The sequence below is a fragment of the Pithys albifrons genome, chromosome Z (assembly GCF_047495875.1).
Source record: "Pithys albifrons albifrons isolate INPA30051 chromosome Z, PitAlb_v1, whole genome shotgun sequence".
Lineage (NCBI taxonomy): Eukaryota > Metazoa > Chordata > Aves > Passeriformes > Thamnophilidae > Pithys > Pithys albifrons.
The window spans coordinates 80,148,381-80,172,236 of record NC_092497.1 but is presented as its reverse complement, the minus strand read 5'-3'; the positions used below and the strand labels follow the sequence as shown (position 1 = coordinate 80,172,236).

Here is a 23,856-nt window from a genome sequence, read left to right as displayed (position 1 = left end):
ATATTCTTTCTGTGTTGTCTTTTCTCCTCAAGACTGACTCTGTGTGCATTCCTGTTTAGCCACCAGCTCTCTTGCAAGTGTGGCAGTGCCCTTCCCAAATCTTCGTTTGTGAAGCCTAGCCATGATGATTGATAGGTTTCTCTAGAATTCAATAGCCTTCTACTTTTTTGGTTTGGGCAATAATGCTTGGATGTGAGCATTTAGGTGGTTTCCACACCTTCCCCAAGAAAGCTTTTGATTTTTAGATGAAATATTCTGTTTGTTTACAAGGTATAGTGGATGGCAGAACTGCAAAGAACAGCTTGGGCAGTGTTAACATTTTCTGCACATTTTGGTAATGTAATGTAGGAAACACTTGGTCTAGCAAGTGTGGAAATATCTTACAATTTTTCTCTGTTATTTTTTGAATGTATGTGTTGACAGGATTGGCTGGTCTTCTCTTGATTTTTTGCCTGTAGATAAGACACAAAGGGTTGTAGTCAGTAGTGCCTTGGACCTTTTCCTTGAAATAAACTCCATGGATGCTGACTTAAGTCACATGGATGGCTGTAAACCTGAGAAATTCAGCAGAGCTAAATGATTTCTGATGGTAGGTTTCTTGAAGTCAGTTCAGTTAGTAAGTACATTACTGTTTTGCATTGAAATCAGAGTCAGAAGCTTGATGCCGAAAGGGCTTTTGTTCTGATTTTCACATTTTGTAGATTTTAGGAACACAGTAGTTGTAGATTTTTAGAGGGTTAATATTTCTAACAGTTTAAGTTTAATGCCTTTCTATCACTACCCCTGTCCCAGAACAGGGAGCTCAAATTCCTTTAGTTAATTAATCTTGTTCAGACTCCTTTCCAAGGTAGAGCTGAAGGATATCAGAAGGCCCACAGAATGAATCATAAACACAGGTCAGAGTGACCCAAAAGCCAGAATTGGATGAGCTCCAAGAGACCTTTGTGTGCCTGAGGAAGAAGAGCTGATGAAGACAGAGGGTCTTGACGACCCCAGACCCAATTCCAGGGGGTTGGACCAGGGGTGGGACTGGGGCTGGACTGAGAAATGTGTAAAGCAATGATTGGAGGGATCTTATTATAAAAGCCATGGAAACAAGAACTGAGACACATGCCTGTCATCCTGTATTCCTGTGGGCTGTAGGCCCTGTGTTACTAAAGGACCTTTACTTTTTATCTTACCCTACACTAACGTGGCTCAGAGTCCTGTTTTTGGGGGGAAGGGTCATTCACGGCATCAAGCTTAATGTTCACAATGACAGTGCTGAGCTAATTTCTAGTTTAGAGATCATCATGCTGAGAGTCAATAAGTTTACAAATGCTTCTGAACGTGTCTTTGGGAATGAACAACAAATCAAGAACAGAAAAAATTAGGCATGAAATAGGAAACAGAATGTACTATACCAGCTTGCTGTCAGGAGCAAGGCAAATGTTGTTGCCTATACATGCTTAGCATAAATATTCAATGTTGTATATATTAAAAGATGGAGATATATAGGTGTTGATATAGATATATAAAACCCCCAAACCCTATCAAAACAGGAAATGTCTTTGCTTCTGCTTTTTCCCTGGAAGAAGGATCAAAGAAGAAACAATGAGCAACAGATGTTAGTCACAGTGTGATGTATAAAACATCATACAGAATACAAATTTGGTTCCAGTTTCATGGTTATTAGTAGATTAGCTCAACTGAAATCTGGTCAAAATAATCCCAAATTGCACAGGTGTAAGAGAACAGAATTAGCCCTGCTCACACATATGGCTTATTTAGATGGTAAGGCCTGAAGAATTTCCAAGACTTTGTGTTTATGTTACTTAAACCAGTGCTGCTCACATATGAGATTTTGTTTATATACTGTGTATTTTCACGAATAATTTTCTCAAACATGTAAAGACTGCTAAAATATTACGAGATGACAAGTCCTATAGCAATCTGTTTTTATTTTATGATTGATTTATAGTTATTTTTTAGCATTGCTTTAAAGCTTAATGAAAGTGAGTTTTTATATTCAATAGTCAGCACAAACATTTCTTAAAGTAGTAAATCTAGTGAAAAAAGTGTGTTTTATCAAATCTTTGCAATCGGTCTTAATTGCTATTCCAGCAATAGTCAGTTGAAACTTACATGTATTTTAGTAGTTTTTCCTGTCACGTATTTTCATTATGGTAACCTTGTCTTTTTAGTGCTTAATTAATTTTCACACGGGAAGTGCTGCAAAAGCTGATCAAAGCTCTTACGGCACATGGATACAAATCTTGCTCCTTGTGTAACAAAGCATAAAACTGCCACCAATAACCTCATATGTCACGTAGTAGTATAACAGCAACCCCTCTAGAAAATGACTTCAATGGTAAACTTGTTTGCTGTAGTGTTTAATTGTGCTACATAGGTTAAACCTAAATCAAAAAGGGATGTCCTAAGGTAACCCTGCATTGTAGTTTTGCTTTTATGCACATGCCTAACAGGCATTATGTGTGCAGTAAATTAGTAATAGGTATAAACTATTGAATACGTTGCACATTTGGTGTACCGTGCAAGGTTGGGTAGTACATTCCAGACACCCTGAAATTATTCCCTTAATGAAAAGTAGTTGTGTCTCCAATTAAAACTTGAGAAGGTAGGTGGGAACTTTTTGTAGAAATGTGCATAGAAATGTACAGGTGTTCTGTAGCAGTGATAGCAGTTTACTTAACACAAAACACAGATTTCCCTTTTCTGAGATATTTTTCAGTTGTTTAACACTAGGAGCACAGCATAGGTGCTATTTTTAAATAGAATTCAATAAATTTATCTTTGTAAGTATCTGACATCCCCTAACTTAAGGATTTCTAATTAATGTCTGCATAATAACACTGAAATGCACTAAGTTTGTTATCTTTGCGTTTGTTGGGGACCCAACACAGAGAGTCAGAGTTCCCCCCCCAAGGGAAAGGGAGGGAGGGAGGGAGGGAGGGAGGGAGGGAGGGAGGGAGGGAGGGAGGGAGGGAAAAAACTCTAGAAGTAAAACTTAAAACGGCAAGGTTTTAATATTTACACAGAAGAGGAAAAAACTAAAACTGGATACAATATAACACATACATATACAAATGTGAAAAGAAATAACAACTCTACTGAGTCACCCACCCAAATAATACAGATTCCAGCCACTCAAACCCACAAAAACACCCCAAAAGACTCTTCCTGAGAAAACTCCCAGCAAGAGAGGAGAAAAAACAATAACGAGATATTCACCTCCCTAGATAACACAGCAGTGGGGTGGCAGCGAGACCTAATCTCACTGTATGTCCTCCCGGGGCTGGGGTGAAGACCAAAGGAGACAGAAGCTCCACATCCCTCTTTTTATACCTGAGGTGAAGTCAGAATGTGATACGGAATACCACTGGCCAGTAGCAGTCACTGTCAGCTGGCCTGACCCAGCTCCAGTCAGCTGATAATCCAAGCCCTACTCTAAAGCCTAAATTCAGGCCTACACCTACTTAAACCCAGGACACTATTGTAAGTTGGTTATTCAAGGAGTGTAAAGCAGGAGTTACTAATATTTTTCTGCATCTCAAAGCAAATCTTTCACTTTTGTCTTTCTCTTTAGTCTTATATTGTCTTAAATATGATCCTTGTGAAGATAAAGAAGGGAGTTTGTTCTTACTTTGTGCCAGCTTCATTTGTTTATGAGCTTTTATTTGACGGCTGTTGTAATAATTTGACCTAAAATGAACATGTTTGAACTCCTATATAAAATGATACTCTAAGAAGTGTGGTTTACTGCTCAACAAGAATGCTGAGTGTGTCAAAAGAGAAATACCTTTCCAATAATAACCACCTTGAAAGCAGAAAATAACACAGCTGTCAATTTTGTGACTTGATCCAGATTAAAGTATCAAACTTCCATTGTTACATTTTCTCTCCACTTACAATTAATGTCACACATAAATCACATTATTGAGATAGCAGACCATTAAAAACTGTGCAGCCCCCAAAATCAGGAGAATTTTGCTTCTTTTTTTTTCTTTGTAATTTACTGCTACTTGGAATGAATTTTAACATGGATTAATTTTAAGTTAAATGGACATAGCCCACACTGAAAATGGCATGAAAATCTAATAGCTATAATGCCATGAAGGGAGCTCCTGGCATTGCTCGATGAGCTTTTGTATGGTGCACTGCCTCGTCTCTGTTCACATTTAGTCATCATTAGTCCCACAGGTTTTCTCAGAATTGCCCTAACTTCTCAGTCTCATTAAAAAGTCAACATTCTCCATGGTTTTCATTCTTCACATATTAAGTAATACACAGCTGGTAGTTTTGGAAACTATTGCTACCTGAATGCTTGGCAGAGGCATGACCACTCTTCTGTTCCATGCCATTTGTAACAAAATATGTTTCCTGTTCTTCAGAAAATGCTCAGCCCTCCTCAGGTCACTATACTTGCTTTGTGGCCAGCTAGGAAATTTTTTGAAATGTAACTGGCCTAAAAAACTTTGATTTGGTAAAATGTATCCTGATCTTTTGAAACACCTGAATAAATTGTATTCATGCTAACGGACCTTGCATGCTCACAAAGAGGGGAAAGGATACCCGTTTGTCTGAGATTTACATGGTCTTTGTGATATTATTTGTTGTTTTGTTCAGGCATAAATTTTTCTTCCTAGGATTCATATTTGCATCAGCAGAAGGCATGCTTTCATAACTAGAGAGCATTATTGTTTGTTTTTAAGTACACAGCGTACGGATCAGTGCTTAGAACCTGAAATTATAGGAGCCAGAGAAATAGCTAAATGGAGAGACATGGGTGGAATTGCTAAAAATACACACATACTTTTAGATAATTTAATATGATATGTCTAAAAATGCAAGGCATTCTTAACATGTTGATCTTGGCATTTTAAAAGACATTATTCTCTAATCATTCCCAATAAGTTTATAAATTTAACTTTCCTTTGGATAAAAACAAACCAAAATAAAACTGCTATGAGTTTATGGGCAGATGTGCAAGAAAGCTTGCCCTCTACGTTACATCTTTTACACAGCCAGATATAGTCAAGCACAAATCATCCAGATCTGAATGTAATATTATTGTGCTGTAATCTTGTTGTGAATTTAATGATACAATATCAGATTTTTAGAAGGCTGTTATTACATTAAAGTTTTTTAGTGTACCAGCTTGTTCCTTTTCATTCTGATTAGATTTGGCCATTACTATTCCATATTAATACAAGAATAAATCCTTCATGTTTATAAACTGTTTTCACTCTGATCTTCTGTTTTTCTGTTCTTGACTGAAATTGTGAGACATACTATAAATCATAATTAACCACTTTCTCACATCATTTTAGCATTCTGTGTTCCATATGTGTATGGTACTTTTCCCTGTGATTTTTTGAATAGTCAGTTTTTTGCCTTTTTCTGTTGATTGAAAATTAATATTTGAAATGTGCAATGTGTTTACTTGTGCATATATTTTTGCCTGTACTACCAGCATAGTTACCACTAATATTGCATAACCAGTGAAAAAGATTACATTATATGTGTAGTGTGTTCTTAAGTTGGAGCTAAAGCAGTTGATCACTTTCTTCTTCCAAAGGTCTCAGTGGCTTCTGGTAGCTGGACTTTTGGAATAAGTTAAACCTCTGAAAGAAAGAGATTTTTCACTGTTTGTTTTGATGGAATTTTTTAAAGTATTTTTCTACATATGACCATTGTGGTCCAAATTACCTGCTTCTGTTTGTATTACTGATGACCGAGCTCTCTAAATCAGGTGGTTAAATTCAAATCTGACATGTTTACCTATAGCAATTCTCTTTTCTAGAGAAAAGTGTGGATGAGAGAATTTAGTTGTGTTCTTTGTATTGGGTATCAAGTGTAGAACCAAGATTTGTTATCTTCCATGCAAGTTCCTGTCATGAGACTAAATGAGCAAATTTGGTTTTTTCAATCTTCCTTGAACCCCAGGCTTTACACCTGACTTGCTCGAATACTAGTCTGATATTATAGGAGTTATTTCAGGCATCTGCTCTGGATCACTATGGTATGGTGCTGTCATCTGTATGTTGCAGCCCGATTCAGGTGGGCCTGAGTGACCACCTTACAAGTTTCGTTTTCACCTTAAAAGGACATGTTTCCAGCCTCAACCAATTGGAGTCAGACCACCGCACCTGGGGCGGGGTCACTTGAGGTCATATATACCTGTGTTTTTGAATAAACTTGGGATTTGCTTTACATCACATTGGTGTGTGCAGTCCTCTCTAGCTCAGGCCTGGCGACAACAAATGGTGGACCCCAACGTGTCTCAGAACATGAAACCCACCTGCACACCTGCCTAGAGCCTTAAGAAGTGGCCCCTGAGAGCTGCTATGCCCCAGTTTTTTTGGGTGCTTTGTGGAGAAGCCCCTGAGAGCCTCTGTCTCCTGTAAACTTGGGAGTTTTGTGTAGTGGCCCTGAGAGCTGCTGAAAGAACATGGACTGAAGGAACCACGACCTTCGAACCGGTGAGTTAAAGAAACATGGGAAATTCCAACTCGTCTAAAACGAACTTATTGCTTGATAAATTTGAGAAACTAGCTCAGGCCTGGCAACAACATCTGTAAATGACGTTTGGATCTCCTAGACACTGTGAAGACTGTGGGTCTCAATTTTTTTTGCTGGAACAACAGTTAGCTGTCTGTGGACACGTAAATGAGTCTGGAAAGGGAGAGGTAGTATCTGCCTTCTTTGGTTTCAGGTCAGAGTCCTTACAGGTTTGAAATAAGTTACATGGAGTGTCTTCTGTGGGTGATTATCAGTGCATTTATTCCCCTTTGCAGTATAATTGCACATGTGCGTATGAGCTGCTTCAACTCTTTCTAGACAGAAGAATCTGTGCCTTCTACACATCGAGCACTTTTTTTGTTCTGCATTGAATGCATGGAGAACAATGCACATCTTCATTCTTAAGTGTCTCTCAATTCTGGCTTTTGCTTAAGTAAAGCATTCTGTGGCTTCTAGTCTGTAGTTTTATCTCTTCGAAGATCATGAAAGTAATTTGAAAAATTTACAATTTGTAAACAAAAGCAACTTACAAATATCTAGACTTCATGTGGGATTTTAAGGTAAAATGAGTTTGCAAAACCTGTAAATATTAATAGTACATAAATGCATTTGTTACCTAAAATTTAAGTGGTTATGCTCCTGCAAACAATTTTTTTTGCGTTTATGATTCTCTTTCACCGTTTCCTCAGTAATTAGAGAAACAGAAATTTGAGTTATAATGCAGCACTTAAAAACCCAACTGTATTTTTCCAAGTGTATAATTCATAGAAGAAAAAGCCAGTGTTCATATGGAAAGAATTGTGCTAATATATATAGTCTGCTGTCCGTAGTTCCACTGTAGAGAGATGAGGAGTCTCAAGATAATTTAGTTTCCTAGGTCATGAATTATCTGTTGCTGTTTATGGCTAAGAGAAACTAAAGTAGGAGCTACGGATCTAACACTGACAGGCTCACTAGAACTTCTCAGAGTTGACTGAGGACTGGCATATACTATCTTTTACAGACAGTCTAGGGGCATTTTTTGTTGTTAAATAGTCAGTTCACAACTGACTGTTCACAACTTAGTTAAAAATATCCTCTGTCTTACTTTGTGTAAAAACATCAGAAAGGCACAGTGATGCAGCTCTGGAAAAGGCCACACCTGATTATTTCTTACTACAAAGCATTTACATGAAAGGTGACCTAGACCATTCATTGGACAAGGAACTTGCAAACAAGGATAGTTTGTTGTTTTCTTCTCATGGTACTAATTGCAAATTACTAATGGCTGCTCCAGGAGCCTTTGACGAAACTGTGCAGTAGTTCCTATCGCGTGTTCCTTGATGGGATCCCAGCGGATGATGTGGTTGTGTGCTCTTTATTCCTGTGACATGTACTGTAATGTGTTTTGCAAAGATCAGATGATTTCTTTGTGTAATATTTGTGTGGGCCCAGTGGGAGTGTGTTTGAGATGGTCTGTGCTTCCCTGTCATAAGCATGCTGAAGTACCCACCTCCCTGCTTTCATACCCCACATAGTGTAGGCTCTGCTTTCCCACTGTTTGATTCGTAGATTTATATAAGGAGAAGCTGGCTAGAGGTAATGCTGATGGAAAGAAAGGAAAAAATTAATGGTGCATTATCTGATTCCACTGTTGAGAAAGAATGCTCGTTCTCTTTCAAGAAGTCTCATCTTTTACTGAGTTATGAGGTTCTGCTACTTCCATGAGATCATTGTTGGATACAGCTTTGTTTTTTGTAAGAGTCACATTTTTAGTAATTTGTCTGAGAATTATTGTTCGGTGAGTGGATCTTCTTTAGCTCAATTTAGACCCTCCTGTTTTAGTTTGAGATATGGACAGTCTTTTGTGGGTATTGCAGGCCTCTTGTCTGTCAGTACAAGTAAATTGTTGGGCTTTCTGTCTTCCGGTTGGAAACTTCCCCAAACCTTTATGTGTTGAAATACTGCATAGTTGTGAATATTAAATAATATTCTAGTCTGAAATGCATGTATGTCTCTCTTCTGTTGAAAAGAGTTATCATGCATATATATGTACATGTGAAGAACTGAACTTGGCATTAAGCATTTTCTCAAATAGAGGTAAAGTATGAACATCTCTCCTGCTTTTATTTCTCTATATGAGGATCTCCAGAAGGGCTCAGAAGAATGGGCAACACACAGAAACACTGAGTTTTTCAAGTGTTCACCTTCTATGTTGCATTTCTTACTTTTTTCTCTTTTTCAGCTATCTTTGATGTTACTTTTTCTGATTTGTATGCAGGATATGCTTTTACCTGTTGAGACATCCTCAGCTGATGAACTCTTTTTGTGTCTGATCAGATTCTTGCCCATGGACAGTAACGTAAACTGGCTGAAAATGAAATGGAAGGAAATTTCATTGCAAACTGAGTTTCAATATAAAAAACCCCAGTCCCTGTACCTCTAAGGAAGAATAGTCTTTTAACAGCTTTGCTTACATTTTCTTTAGTTATGGCACATTGGTACTTCAGTTTCTGCTTTGGTAATATTGCCATCTAAAACTTCATTCTAACTATATCAAATTATCAAATAAAGGTGCAGCACTGCATTGGCCAGTAAAATGAGAGGCTGGACAGTAACATGTTTATGATCTAAATTCTTTCACTTTTTCAATTTTAATGCCAATGTATTTTTAGTTTTATAGTAGAATATTACCTGATCTTCCTGTGAGGATTTTGATTGGCAAATGAGAGTTATTTGGAAAGGAAACTTGACCTCTTTGTGAAGTATGGTTTAATGCTTGATAAGAAAAATCTAAGATTAGAACATAGGAAAGCTCTCCTAAGACCTTTGTGTTTTCAGTTGTAAACACAAACACAGACACTTCCAGAGTTTATCAATATCTTGGATTAGTTCCTGCTTGTTAATGTGGCAGAATTAAACTGCAATGACAATATTACCAAGAGCTTGAAGGAAGCAGCTGGTAGTTAAGGATCTTGCTGAGGCTAAAGAGCTTTTTTGTGGTAAAGTGTATCAGCCTGACAGGTGATACTTGGCATATACGTGAAGAAGGATTTACAGGGGTTTTGTAGGATGCTTTGAGACCTATCTTTCTGGAAAAAATAATGGGACTACACAATTTATTATTCAGATACTTAGATGTTTTAGTCCTTTTTTCATAAATCTGGGATTTAAAAATAAAAAGGCTTTGACCCTGCTTGAAGATGCTAAACTTTGTAGCAGACTCAGTTTGAATATAAATGTGAAATGTGGTTGAAAAGGCCTGTGCTGCTCTTTACACTGTTGTTGCACACTGGCAACTGTTGTTGTGTCATCATATTGTGTTGGTTTAAAGGTAATTGGCAGGAGAAATGAACCTAACTCGAGAGATTACAAGTCAGAGTTAGAATTTACTAAAAAAGATTACAATAAATACGAGGATACAGAGAAAAAATTGGTTCTAACCCACAAAGAAAAAGATGTATAACCCAGCAAGCTGGGCACGAACAGAATGGTCCCCCAGTTAGTACTTGGACCTCCTGGGAATACCGGGGGCTGTAGGTTCTAGTCCTGAGGACTTCACTGGCACTGTCCAAGTTCCCTCAGCTGTAGCAGATGAACCTGAGGAGTTAAACAGTGGGGCCAGTTCTGTGCCCGCTGTGCCTCACCTAAAGAATCCACTGCTCAGGCTGGAAGGGCACACCCACGTGGGGAGAGCCCTGCCCAAATCTGTGTTTGTGAAGCTGAGCCATGATGATGAAGTCAGGACGGTATGTGGGAAGCAACCAAAGTTTTCTGCTTATTTTAAAATTTAAATGACTTGGTGATTTTTAAAAAACACCCAACAAAACAAATAAACAAAACCACCTGAAAATTAGCATCTTTTGACCCATGGTAGTTTAGTTGCTGTGGTCGTGCAAGGCAGGAAACCACCTCACTGTACTTGTTCGGACTTGGAAAATTACTTGCTAATATAATCTGTCTTTGGCATTATCAATTTAACAACTTCAAAACTACCTTTCTATATTCAGGTTGATTGAATGAATTCACAAAGCACAAGTTATCAGGCCACTGCTGGAAATCTACAGAAGAAATGTCAGATGCAGTAGATGTTTATAGAATATAAAGGTGTTTTCTTCTTTTTGGTATCTTTGAAGAGAACAGGTAAATTAATTCTGTGGAAGTGTCCTGGAGAACAGGAAATATATTTGTTTAGTCCTTATGATGGTTGGAGGTGTTGCTAGAAGATGAAATAGAATGAAAGTTCATTTGTATGTGATACTTTATTAGTTTAACACAGTTCTCAGTTATGCTAAGTATTTCCAGTTAAACCATCTCTTGATATGTGCCTAATTTCTAACAGCTGGATGTCTTTGTGTGATGAATGAAGTAATTCACATGCACACTAGCTACTTCAAGCTAGACTATGCCTTTACTCTATGATTGAACAATACTAGCTAGATGTCCTGTGTAATGATAAAGTATTTCACAGGCACACTGAAGGTCTTCTTTCACTGGATATGGTGTAATTTAATTTTATTTTTCCATCAGCACAGAAAATGGGACTCTGTGTGAAAGAGAATCTGTGTTTGTGTAAGGTTTTACTTGGAAATAGTCTTCCAAAGAGCATGAAAATGAATGCAAGGCAAGGAGTTTCATGTTTCCAAAAAGTTTTGTTTATGGTTTTGGTGAACTCAGCATTTATTGAGAGCAGAGTAGATTGTTCTACTTTTAATAATCATAGTGCTCTTCTGTTTTAATAACGCATGATCTGTGGGCTTCCATGAAGTTGTTACAAATTAAAGGGCTGATACAACATGCAATGAAGCACCTCTTCTGAATGTTCCTTTTGTTCTGTATTTAACAAATTAGTATGTTGACATTTGTCACTGATGGATTTCATTATTTGTTGGAAGTGTTTAGGGGTTTTGCAACATGAATGGTTTGTCCTACAGACTTCTGAGAATTGATAAAGACATCTTTGTTCTTTGTACAAAAGCACAACAGTCATCTTATTGACTAATGCATACAAAAAAGAAGGCTTGTGTAGTTGCTGTGCAGAATAAACAGAGAAAATAATTTCAAAGCCATTCTATAGTCTCTGTTTTTCTCTGTATTTTTTTGCTCCTTAATCCATGTATCAAGAAGGATTGGATACTCATTCTGGAAAATGAAAGCACGCAATTTGTATCAGTATATACTATTTATAGATAATAAAAGAAAGAAAAACAAGTAATGGATGATAGTAGGAATAATTAGTTAAATTCCTACTGCCTGAAACATTTTTAAGATGAGTCTGCATTTGTATGTATGGCTTGGCTTCGCAAACAAAGATTTGGGAAGGGCTATCCCCACGTGGGTGTGCCCTTTGAGGCACAGCGTGTGCAGAACTGGCCCCACCATTTAACTTCTCAGGTTCATCTGCCACGGCCGAGTGAGCTGGGACAGTGACAGTGAAGTCCTCAGGACTAGAACCTACAGCCTCCAGTATTCCCAGGAGATCTCCCATCCAAGTACTAACTGGGGCTGACCCTGCTGAGCTTCCGAGATCTGATGGGATCAGGTGTCAGGGTGGCATTTAAGTGCCTAGTGCATTTGTATAAACAGAGGATAAAGACATAGTAGAAATAATGCATTTTAGCAGGGTTGTTGTAAACCAGAATAGACTTGACAGTGTTGGATTTGCATCATTCTGCACCATTCTTTTAGGTAAAATGAAAGGCTTCAGAAAATGGATTTCTAAGTATCAACTCTTAAAAACAAGAATTATGGATGATACTGCATATGGGCAAAAATTAGATCACATGTGAATTAGATAATCATCTTCTGGTTTGCTTACACATTTATGGTTGGCACAAGGCACAAGAGGATAATAGATATGAACTGAAAATTGAAAAGAACTGAATCTGCCTTGTTTATCATCTAAGAAGTTCTGATGATTTTTTTTTTTAAATCAGAGCTTTACCTCTCTAATTTTCTTTCTCTTGGAAATATCAGGGATTTATAGCAGTCTCTCCTCCAGTAATGTTTGGGATTTCCTGAATGATTCAGGGATATATTTGGGGTTTTATCATTCTTCAGATGAAGTATTTATGATAGGAATTCTTAAAAAACAAGAGCATTCCTTAAGTTTGGTTTGGTTTGTGATGCTACTCTCACTGTAGTTCATAGAGATTTAATAAGAATCACTCTTGCCTTCAAGCAGATTTCATTTCCTTGTTGTTCTTAGAACAGTGACACCAGAGGACTTTATACTGAGTAAAGAATCCTGAAAAACCCAAAGAACAAGCAAACTCTTCCTTTTTTCATTGACTTGACTTTTTTGTTGTGGGTAAAAGCTTTCCTCTATATTTTAAATGAAGAAAAAAATTACCCATTCTTTATTTTATTTTGTCTTGTCAGTGTCACCTTTTGAGACCACTGATGTATAGGCCCTTAGCTTGAGTGAATTTTTACTGAATATGGTGAAGCATAAATAGTGCTCTTTCTGTCAGTTTATCATGGTTATTTGTGCTTTGACTCTCAGCTGTGTTAATATCTTAAGAAAAATAGAAATAACCTAATGAGTTGTGTAGCTTGTAGGATTTGTTTGGAAATGTCTGCTATGAAATAGTGCAATTTGATACTGAATATTTAGGACTCTGGAAATTGGTGTCACAGATTATTTTCAATGTGAGCAGTGTTGTGCTGGTTTAAAGGTGAACCAGCAGGGGAAATGAACTCACCACGAGAGAGATTATAAGTCAGACCTAAAATTTAATAATAATATTACAATAACAACACTGACACACAAGGGAAACTGCTTTCAACTCACAAAACCCCAGCAGTATAACCCAGTGTCCTGAGGCACAAACCCAAGGGGGTTTGTTTGCCCTTGTGCTGAGACCCCTGTGGTTCCCCCAAGTCCAGAGCAAAAGGAAAAGAAAAACCTGTTGGTGCAGGTGAGGGCTGTGGTCTGGGTAAGAGCGGGGATCTCCTCCTGTCGAGGTCCTGCTGCTCTGGATCCGACGAGAGGTTCCCGAGGTCTTCTTACCCACCCCTTGTGTACCCTCAGGGAGCTCTCAGTCCCTCCCCCTGGGCGGGGACTCACACAATGGGTGATTAACTCTGGAGCCAGGGGGTGTTGAACTGTTGATGGCCCATTGGCAGCTCCGCCCCCTCAGGCTGGGTGTGAAGGTGATAATGGCTCCCTGGGCAGCTGCTGCTAATGGCCCATTGTCCTTGGGGAACGAATAGAGGGGGTAGAATACACAGCTTTGATCACCCCCACACAGGGTTAGCTGGTCCCTCCTGCTGAACTAGGACAAGTGTCAATACTTTTTAAGGAGCAATTGCATGTGAAGTGTGAGGTTTAAAACTGAGATAGGGAAAATATAGAGTTGGCTTTGCTGGTTTTTTGGTGTTTTTGTTTTTATTTTTTAAGAGTGAAACGGGTACTTATATTTATTGAAGTAATTTTATTTGCACTTACCCATAAATCAGTTAACTAAATCAGTTAAATATAAAAAATTCATTCTGTGATATACAACATGAAATACTGTAGTCCCTCAAGGCATTTCTCTTGGAAAGCTGACTGTAAGATTTTTGGCAGTATTGCAGGCATTTGTTACTAGCAAGTATTGTATAATTGATTTTTATAATAGAATGCATTACTTTGTGTTTTTTGGGGCAGGAGGTTTCAAACAAATCTGTATAAAAAGTCCTGATGGAAGCTTGAGGTTTTGAATCTAATTCTTTCTTTTTCCCTACCTCATAATTTTCTATGTTTACTTCTCTCTCCTTACAGTAGCAGGTAATTTGCTGCCTGCCACAAATCTTGGGATTATGGACATTTCTAAATGAATACATATCATTGGCCTTATGTAAGACGTTAGGAAACAATGTCTGGAGAGCTCCCAAAAAATCGTGCCCTACAAATTCCTCATAGTGGTACAGAATGTGTAAGATGAAAAGAAGTGAGCTAGAGCTGCTATTAGGTATCTTGGGAGCATCAGAGGTCAACTGATGAACTCCTTAATTCCACAGTTGTTACTTGACTTGACTCCTCGTTGTTCTTGTCACATTTAGTTCCTCATGAGGTTATTACAAAATCAGGTAAGTTTATTCGCAGTACTTGGATCTCCGACGTAACTGAAGTCTGCATGTAAAATGTAACATTCTTTGTTTTCTTCTTGGTTTTCTTCCCAAGTCAGAATATTTTAAACAGGTAGGGTTTATTACGACCACATGAGTGCAGCAGGATATTAGCGACAGATAAGTTGTTTTGTGGTTTTTTTTAGTAAAAACCCAATTAAAGGTGTTTGTCTTAGCCCTGTCAGATTGTGTACTCTGGGTGTGTTAGAGACATAATTGTTTGAAGAAATTAGTTGTATTACTACCAGATTGTTCATTTGCAGGTGACATCAAGTTGGGTGAATGTTGATCTGCTGGATGTTAGGAAGGCTGTGCAGAGGGATCTGGACAGGTTGGATCAGTGGGCTGAGGCCAGTGGTACAAGGTTTAACAGTGTGAAGTACCTTCTGTCAAGGTAGCCCCAGGCAATGGTACAGGCATTAATGTGTTATGAAAATATTTTAGAGAGATTTTTTCCTACTCCCTTGTACATGTTTAAGAACAGATTATTTTCTAGAAGTACAATAACTGTCTTACTCAATTATTATCCAACTTTTTTCTAAATAGGAAAATATATATAATTTGTGGAGTACTGTCAAAATATGACTTTTTAATATATAATTGCTGTCTGTAATACTGAGTTTTGGTGTTACTTTTGACTCCAGAATATCATTTTCTAGCTGATAATGGTCTTGGCTCTGTTATTTCAATGAATACATAAGAAAAGGTATGTGCAAATCCCTGTGTATTAATGGGGAAAGACTTCTGCTTCAAAAGCAATGGAACAAATCTGTTAGAAACGAGCTTCATCTTCCCAGCTTAAATGTGTACCTAAATTCTTGCATACACATTTTGGCTAGAGTTTGTGCTATGTTTCTCATCTGATTATGTGTGAGCAGCCAAAGATAGCCCTCTGTTGCAGACTGTGCAAAGCAGCATCTGCTTCTAATTTATGAGTCTAGAGAAAAAGTTTTGAAAAATTGCTGTCAGAGATTTGGCCTCTCAACTTGTCAGATTACTGTTCAGAGCTTTAGGACTTTTTGGAAACCTTTTATTTGCTAAAAAGACAATCTATTTAGAATATATACACATCTTTCTTAGTGCATCCAGCCAGCGTTCTCTGGCCTGCTTTAGAAACTTGGACCAGACTTTCTAGAAGCATTTACAAGCTACACAGACCTCGTCAGGTCTTGATGTAATTTCTGAGGGGAACCTTTGCCCTTTCCTAATATATGAAAGGATTTCTTTCCTTTTCAATTCAAATCAAAGAAACTCATATCAAGCCTTATAATTTGTTCCTAGTAAATCAAACAAATGGTAGGAGTGCCAAATTTATCTTCCAGTTAAAAAAAAAAGGGTCTTGCAATTTAATTGCCATTTGAGTGATCTTATTTTTCATAGATACCCCCTTGAATTACTGAGTGTTTTAGGAACAACACTGCTAGTAACAATGTACATTTCCCCAACACAGAAAAGGCATCGACCTGTTTGAGTGAGTCCAGAGGAGTGCCACCAGGATGCTTAGAGGGATGAAACACCTCCCCTGTGAGGGAGGAAACTGGGTTTGTTCAGCCTGGAAAAGGGAAGGCTTCAGGTTGACCTAGTTGTGGCCTTGCACTGCCTGAAAGGAGCCTACAAGAAAGATGTAGAGGGTCTTTTTACAAGAGTGCACAGTGACAGGACAAAGGGGAATGGATTAAAACTGAAAGACTGTAGGTTTACATTAGTATTAGGCAAAAACTCCATCCTGTGAGGGTGGTGAGGCACTGGAATGGGTTTCCCAAAGAAGTTATAAGTGTTTAAGGCAGGGTTGGATGGAGCTCTGAGCAACCTTGTGTAGCCAGAGGTGTTTGTGCCCTTGACAGAGGGATTAGCAGTATAAGATCCTTTCTAAATCAAGCTATTCTATGACACTGTGAACATTGAACATCCTAGATGACATTAAAAATGTACATTGGGTTCGTATCAGTAGAGATAGAGAAGAGTTTCTGGAGTTTAAACATGCATTGAAAGTAGAGAATCTGTGTTTTAAAGAATTACATATACTCGACTTCTCACCAAAATAATAGGTGCTGAACATGATCCAGAGACATACTCAGTCTTTGATAAAATTATTCTTAAGATAAATGGGAACTCTGCATTGCTCTGTATTGGAGATAGAACTGTTTGTTAAGGGCAGACAAAATAAAAGTAATCATTTAAGGTGTTTTCAGGAAAGGAAGTTGCTGTCTGTACTTAGGCTCTAAAATTAAATTCTGCTGCAACATGTAATCTTATTTTTGGCCTTGTAGAAAGTTGTACCTGTTTTCTTCAGCCAAAAGTTAATTCCTATACATTTTTCTCACTGAAGTGATTTGTAGTCCTTCTATAAAGGAGAATATTGTACAAATGTGACATTTCAGTTTTGTGATTAGAAAAAGCAGGAAATACAATCTTTACTTTTATTCTATGTTTCCCTACATGAGACTTAAAATGCAGGCTGTTCTGTGAGCCCATTTATAAGGCATGAAGTTAATTTTGTCTGCCTTAAACAAGTGGCCAAAATGTTGCCAGCAGTATGTCTGGAATGTTATTTACTTGGTCTATTTCTGCAACTTTTCTTTGTAGCACTGTACACATGCCACAGTTTGGGGTCATTTACTTACAACTGACCAAAGTAAATACCCTCAGAGCTCTGGTTATTCTTCTCATCAGGGGCTTTATAATAAAAGATTCATCATGTTCTGCAGCTTCTGTGTTCACACTTTCCCCCCATCTCTCCCTCCCTTCCTTCTCTTAATCAGAATTGCTTTTGGCAAGGATTTGAAGAGCTGCTGTTTTTTCTTTCTTTGTTCTGTGTTAATTTGATTGCTTGATTTAGTTCTTGAGTTTCTTACATTGTTTCTTACAATGCTGTCTGATTGAAATGTATTAACTTGCTTGGCTGGGTAACTGCTGGTTTTTTGTGAAGAGGTGGTTATGGAGTATGAATGTGTATCTCATTTTATGGTCACAGTTCCAGACATTCAACTGGTTGCAAGGAAAATGTGAATGTTTTAACATTTCCAACCTAAGGGTAGGGTGGGTGGAAAAGCTTTTTGGAATGCTGATGAGTAATATTTGACTCTTGGAAATGTCTTGAGGCCATTCACTCCCCTCCCATGCTTTAAAATTAAGTTTTATAGACCTGTGGTTTTGAAGGTATTATCATTCTGCTTTATTTCCTCTCTAAATGACTGAAAGTGAGAAAATAGTTGAAATGCAGATTGGACAGTGGGGGGTCAATGCAGGAATACTTGTCTTGAATGGTTGGTCATCTTAGTTTGTGCCCTTGCTACTCCATCTGTGACATGGTGCCCTGATAATCTCTTGCACATTAGTCAAAGGGCTTAATTCTGCTACTTTTATTTCCTAGATACACTTAGTTTCAACAATTTTATAGTTTTTGAGATGTTATGGTCTGTAATGACTATAAGCATAGCAGGAGTTGCCTTACAGTAGAACATGGAATTGCAGCAACTTGCAATTCAGTGTGTTTTCAACAGCAGGGTGATCATTTGTAAGTTTCACCCCTTAATTTCTTTTTATAATACTTGAGTCCAAACCAGAGTAGATACAGATCGGGTTGTTACCCCAATGTTGCAAAAAGCAGATATTTCCTGCTTCTTACTTCTGTGGTTGTGGTAAAATATGTTTTTCTTCCTCTGCATTTGCAGAAGTTATCAACTGTTATCATGAGATGTTATCATCTTAGCTTGTTTTAAGTTTTAACAAAACATGTGCTTTCCATGACTTTTGTTATTTTTGATAGTGATTTGTTTTCTTTCATGAATGTTTCTCCTTTATTTATTTCCTCCTTTGATCATTTCACTGATAAATACATATTGCCTATATTCACATCTGCTCATCTTTTATTATCCTGGCTTATATTTAAATGCTTCGACTGAAATAAATCAGTCTTGTAATTTAAAAAATATAAAACCTTGGTTTAAGTTACCTTTTACTAATAGCTGTTTGGAGGTTGAATATAATACAACTGCTTGTGAAATTTCAGTTTGATTCTCTGCCAACCAGTGACTTAATTCCTAAGAACACCTGAGCTATGAACTATTAGTCATGACCTAGCATGCATATACAAATAAGAAGCTTACAAGCTAATAAAGTCTACCTGAAGGGAGCTTACAAGAAAGCTGAAGAGGAACTTTTTACAAGAGCATGTAGTGACAGGACAAGAGGGAATGGTTTCAAACTGGAAGAGGGTAGATTTAGATTAGATATTAGGAAAAAATTCTTTCCTGTGCGCATGGTGAGGCACAGGAACAGGTTTCCCAGAGAAGCTGTAGATGCCAGTTCACTGGGTGTGTTCAAGGCCAGGTTGGATGGGTCTCTGAGCAACCTGATCTGGTGAAGGGTGTCCTTGCCCAAAGCAGGGAGATTGTAACTAAATGATCTTTAATGTCCCTTCCAATTAAGGCCATTCTTTGATTCCATTATTTTGATGGCTATGCAATGCATATTAATAATGTATTCTGTCACTCATTTCTCTTGTGCAGCCCACACATCATCTTCTTGTCACAGAGTGTACTCCCAGGAGGGAGCCATCTCTGTGGAACACGTCTGTGCCATGAAATTGCTCATGCTTGGTTTGGGCTGGCCATTGGCGCTCGTGATTGGACTGAGGAGTGGATAAGTGAAGGGTTTGCCACTTTTTTAGAAGATATATTTTGGGCTAGGGCACAACAGGTAAGGTGATGATGCATTGCTTCAGAATTAAATTAATGTGGAAATCAAAATTATACACATGGTGTGAATTAGATATAAATTAAAACCTTGTGTTGTGAAGAAAAATTTTGTAATTTGCATGATAACTTGATTTAAAAAATGTAGTCTACATTGAACAGACAAATCTTTACAGTGGTAGAGATCAGTGCAAATGAGAATGGGAAGATCTGTTTGTCAATAATTCCCTTCCCACAAATGTTCTACTCAGTTACTACAATTCAGCTATCAAACAATTTCTCTGCATTCTTTTCACTTATATTGTGTTCCTGAAACTGGAACCATCAGCAGAGTCTTACTGCATATTATAATGTTCTAGGTACCTAATGATAATTGTCTGGTTTTGTCCAATGGATGGCTGAGAAATGTACCTCAAAGCAAAATGGAAGATAATTTTAAGTAGGGCATTGGAGGCATTGGAACTTAGTTTTTTTCATCTTATACTGCCCAGCAAGAGTTACTGTCATGTCAGAGCCTTAGAAATCATCACCAGCCTTAAAGTGTAAAGCTCATAAATTGCATGTCAGCTTGTAAAGTGTTTTTCTGATGCAATTCTTATTTTTGTAGTACCTCTGCTGCTTCAGGCATTTTGTGTCAGTCATCTCTTCCTGTGCCTGTGTCAGGTTCTACCCCTGAAGTATGCAGACCTCCATCTGAGGAAGAGCAGGCCAAACTGGGAACTGACATAATACGCTCTTCTGAACCTCTGTTTTATTAAGTATGAGGCATATTCATAGCACCAAATGAAACAGAATTCCTTGTCACTTACCATATTTCTGGAACAAGAAAGAGAGGCTGTCCAAACACCTGGCTTTTTCCTCTTGGTTCCAAAACTCATTTGTGCCCTTACAATGAGTGTTGCTACGCTGCTCTGAGCTTTTCACACGAATTCCTTCCTTTTGTGAGTCACTGGACAGCGTTTTGGTTGTAATAGACACCTTCCTTGTAGCTAAATGGAAAGGATTAAGCAACAAAACTGTGTGGTTAGTTCCCTTGTTAATGTGTAAGGGATACCTTTTTAACATTTTTCAGTAGTTTTGAAGCTATTCAATCATACAGTTTTAGGATTATAAGTGTATTCCACAGTGCATGACAGTCATTTCAGTTGTGACTGAATGTCACGCAGGGTAACAGTAGCTGCTTTTGCTTTCCCACATCTATTCTTATAACAGAGAAACATAAATTAGTAGTTATTTGTCAGCTGACAACCTGGTATTTATTTCATAAGTATGAATCTCTATTAGTGTAATATAAATGGGGAAAAATGCACCAACTTTAACGAGTGTAGCAGGAATGGCAGGAAAGAGGAATGAAGTCAGAACACAATGCAGCTCTGCTTTTCAAGTTGGGAAGAGTGAAGATGCAACAAAACCTGCTATGCCAGGTATCTGTACTGTTTATATTCAGTACATTTATTGCCAGTCACTAAAGGGCAAGCAACATGCTCATCTCTCTCCTCAGTCAGAACTACTTAACTGACTATCAGTTTGATGTGCACAGTGAGGCTTTTGTTTACTTTTGTGTCGCTATTAATTCTGAAAGCAGCAACTGTTATTTTTTGGATCTTTTTATTTTTTCTTTTCCTTTTTATATCATAGATATTGGTACTGTTTACACGTTGTCTTGGTTTGAGATAAGCAACTGCCAACCCCCCCAAGTACAGAGAGAAAAGCCTCCCTCCTAACACCAGGGAAAGGAAGGAAAAGAGAGGGGAAAGAAAAAAACACTTCAAACTGCATTTATACTAAATCTACATATATTTTTCACAGAAAGAAAGAGACAATTAGAAGAGAGTACAAATATACACTCACACAAGTCTACAACAACAAGTTTCCCACCTCAACTTCTGAACGAACACACAAATTCTACTGTCCTAACTACACATTACTTTAGAAGAAGCTTATTCCCCAGGGAGACAAACCCAAGCAGAAAGGAGAGACCCCGAACAACACATTTTACTTTCCTGAGGTACCCTGTGAGCCAGTGGTGGGCCTGGTCCTCTCCATCCCCCCTGGGACAGCATCGTGCGTCCTCCCAAGAGGAGGCTGAGAAGTGACTGCCTTAACCACTCCCACACTGGTTCCTACTTCCCTGGAGATGATGTCATAGTGTGGTATGGAATACAAACTTACTGGCTAGAAGAGGTCAGCTGTTGGCTCAGCCCAGCTCAAGTCAGCTGACAGCTTCAGCCTAGTCCAAACTCCAGAGCCCAAATCTAGGCCCACCTGGGTGAACCCATAACACACGTCTTCTAAATATTGAAAAGAAAACAAGTGTCTGGTTTTGAAAATTATTATTGTCTGTTGGGAAACAGCAATCAATGACTTGTGTTTTTTTGTATACTGAGTAGCTCACACATGATGAAGTAAAAGGGCAACAGGAACTGAAAGCTTTACTTCGCTGGCGCCGCCTCAGAGATGAGATGCAGAACTCTGAAGAAGAGTTGCAAGTTTTAAGGTAACAATATGACAACATCATCTTTGCTTTCGTATGTGCTCTCTCCTGTTTTCCACATTTTCTCCCTTCTAAAGATATACATCTAAATCTGATTAAATCCACTGCATTTCCTTATTTCCTTCTAATGAAAAAAGAAAATTCAAATTAAATTGACTAAGTTATTCATCTTGACTATAATGCAATTGCTTCTCCCTTTCTTATAGAAAGCTATCAGAAACTGTGGGATTTAGTTGGGTATGAAATGTCCTTAAGCAGTTTACAAGAGGACAAAATAGCCATTCCCTGAACAAAGTTCACTGTTGGAAGCTGTAAGAGATTCATTTTCTGTGGCTGAAGACAAGAACATACAATAGTATGGCATCTAACTGCCAAGCTGAATGAAGCTTTGAAAAACATGGAAAAAGCATAATAAACTATATAAATCTACTTTTTCTTTGGAATTTACTAATAATGATTTTGAAAATAGATTTTGGCCTTTAGATATCAGATGCTATGCTCATGGCTACTTTGTAAGTAGCTAAAGGCATTCTTTCTTTGGTAGTGATTCATAATCTGGGCTGTTCTGATTGGTGTCTTGAGAAGTTGCCATAGTCTTTGATCTTGAGTGTCTTTGATCTTGAGTGTCCACCTAACTCAGGATCTACTGAGTCTTCACTGCTTGTCTCCCCACAGTCTTTGACCAAGAAAATCAAGTTTACAAATCCTAGTTCAAACTAGGCCAACACCAACCAAATCAAGTATAGGGATAAATTTCAAGAGATTATGTAGACCATTCTCCTACTCTGAAATACAGGTCGTACACACAGACCATCCTAGGTAGGTTCTTCCTAACATGTTCTTAGAAAGCTCCAATAAAAAAGTTTTTGTAAGAGAGCCAAGCTGTCTTAGTGTCTCAATAAGACAGCTAAGCTTACTGTTAACAGTTAAACATTGCTTGAAATAGTTGAAATATCGTTTATTTTAAACTATGTAGATTTCTTCTTTTCTTTCACCAAATGAAGTGAAGAACAAATTTATAGCCATCTTCTATATCATCAACTTTTAAATGTTTTTGGAAGACTGTTGCCATTTCATTCATTTAAAGTCTTCCCTTCTTTTTCTGCTTGCCCAGTAGGACCTAAAAGTCTTTTATATTTGGGCCCTAGAGACTGTTCACTAACAGAAATTCCTCTCCATGACCTTATACAGTCTGAAAACATATCACCAACTGTGTAACTGTATGCTTTCATTGATCTGGTTTATTTTATATTTAGTGATGAATTCTGTATCTGTCATAGTTTCAAAATCTTTCATGGATTTTTTTTCTCTCCCTTACCAACACAGTGGTTTGGGAGTTGGAAACCAGAACAAGATGGTTTGTTGAAGCCCAGCCTTCCACTACCTACTCCCAGAGCCAGCTAACTATCTCCAGCCTAAGCAAAGGGATGGCGGATAGCTTTGCATTCCAACATGGTGGCTGGGGAGAGGACTGGGGGAGGTGAGGGGAGAGAGAGGTTTCCTGGTGCTGGCCACACTTCTCTCCTCTATGGGCTTGGGTGCCAGCCACTGCTTGCTGGGCTGGTGGAAGCATAGTGGGGAGGTTCCTGGCTCACCTCCCGAGTCTGCACGCCCTATGCCATTCTGAGAGAACAGTCACCTCTGCCTGGATTTGCTACAGGATCATCAAGGGACTGACACCATCTGCAGAGTTGTTGCTAACCCCCTCAATGCTTTCAGACAAAGGATGGTGAGAGGGTCCTTACAGTGTCCATAGGAAAGGCTTCAGCCCCTCCCCATGGCCGCCATTCCCACGGGAACTTCAGAACAGCCCCTCTCCCTACCAGCAGAGCCTGTGAGTGAGTCATCACAGCCGCTGCCTCCCGAGGTGCAGCATCACCTGGTGCTGCCTGTGAATACAACTGCACTGAAACAGAGACAGGACTTGATTTGTCCGAAAATTTTGGTTGCAGTGTTGCTGTTTATTCTGTTCTGGGGGTTCTTTTTTTGGTGATACATAGATATAGATATAGATACAGATATAGATATATTTGTAGTAAAGAAATGTTATCT

The 23,856-nt window shown here is 38.3% G+C and overlaps 1 protein-coding gene and 1 long non-coding RNA gene across 5 annotated transcripts in view; one reads left to right on the top strand and one right to left on the bottom strand.

Moving 5' to 3' along the window:
* AOPEP (aminopeptidase O (putative)) overlaps positions 1-23,856 on the top strand; it is a 195,084-nt gene that overhangs the window by 45,383 nt on the left and 125,845 nt on the right. For 3 of the 4 annotated variants that reach the window (XM_071579980.1, XM_071579979.1, XM_071579978.1), the window contains exons 6-7: positions 19,125-19,314; positions 21,701-21,807. The exons of the other annotated variant lie outside the window; for it this stretch is intronic. In XM_071579980.1, the coding sequence (XP_071436081.1) occupies positions 19,125-19,314; positions 21,701-21,807 (297 nt within the window). The remainder of the gene's footprint in view (positions 1-19,124; positions 19,315-21,700; positions 21,808-23,856) is intronic. 4 annotated transcript variants of the gene reach the window in all.
* On the bottom strand, positions 15,834-21,375 carry LOC139684264 (uncharacterized). The gene is made up of 3 exons (XR_011699891.1): positions 21,323-21,375; positions 20,120-20,299; positions 15,834-16,224 (listed from the first exon to the last, which is right to left on the bottom strand). It is a non-coding gene; the product is annotated as an uncharacterized lncRNA (long non-coding RNA).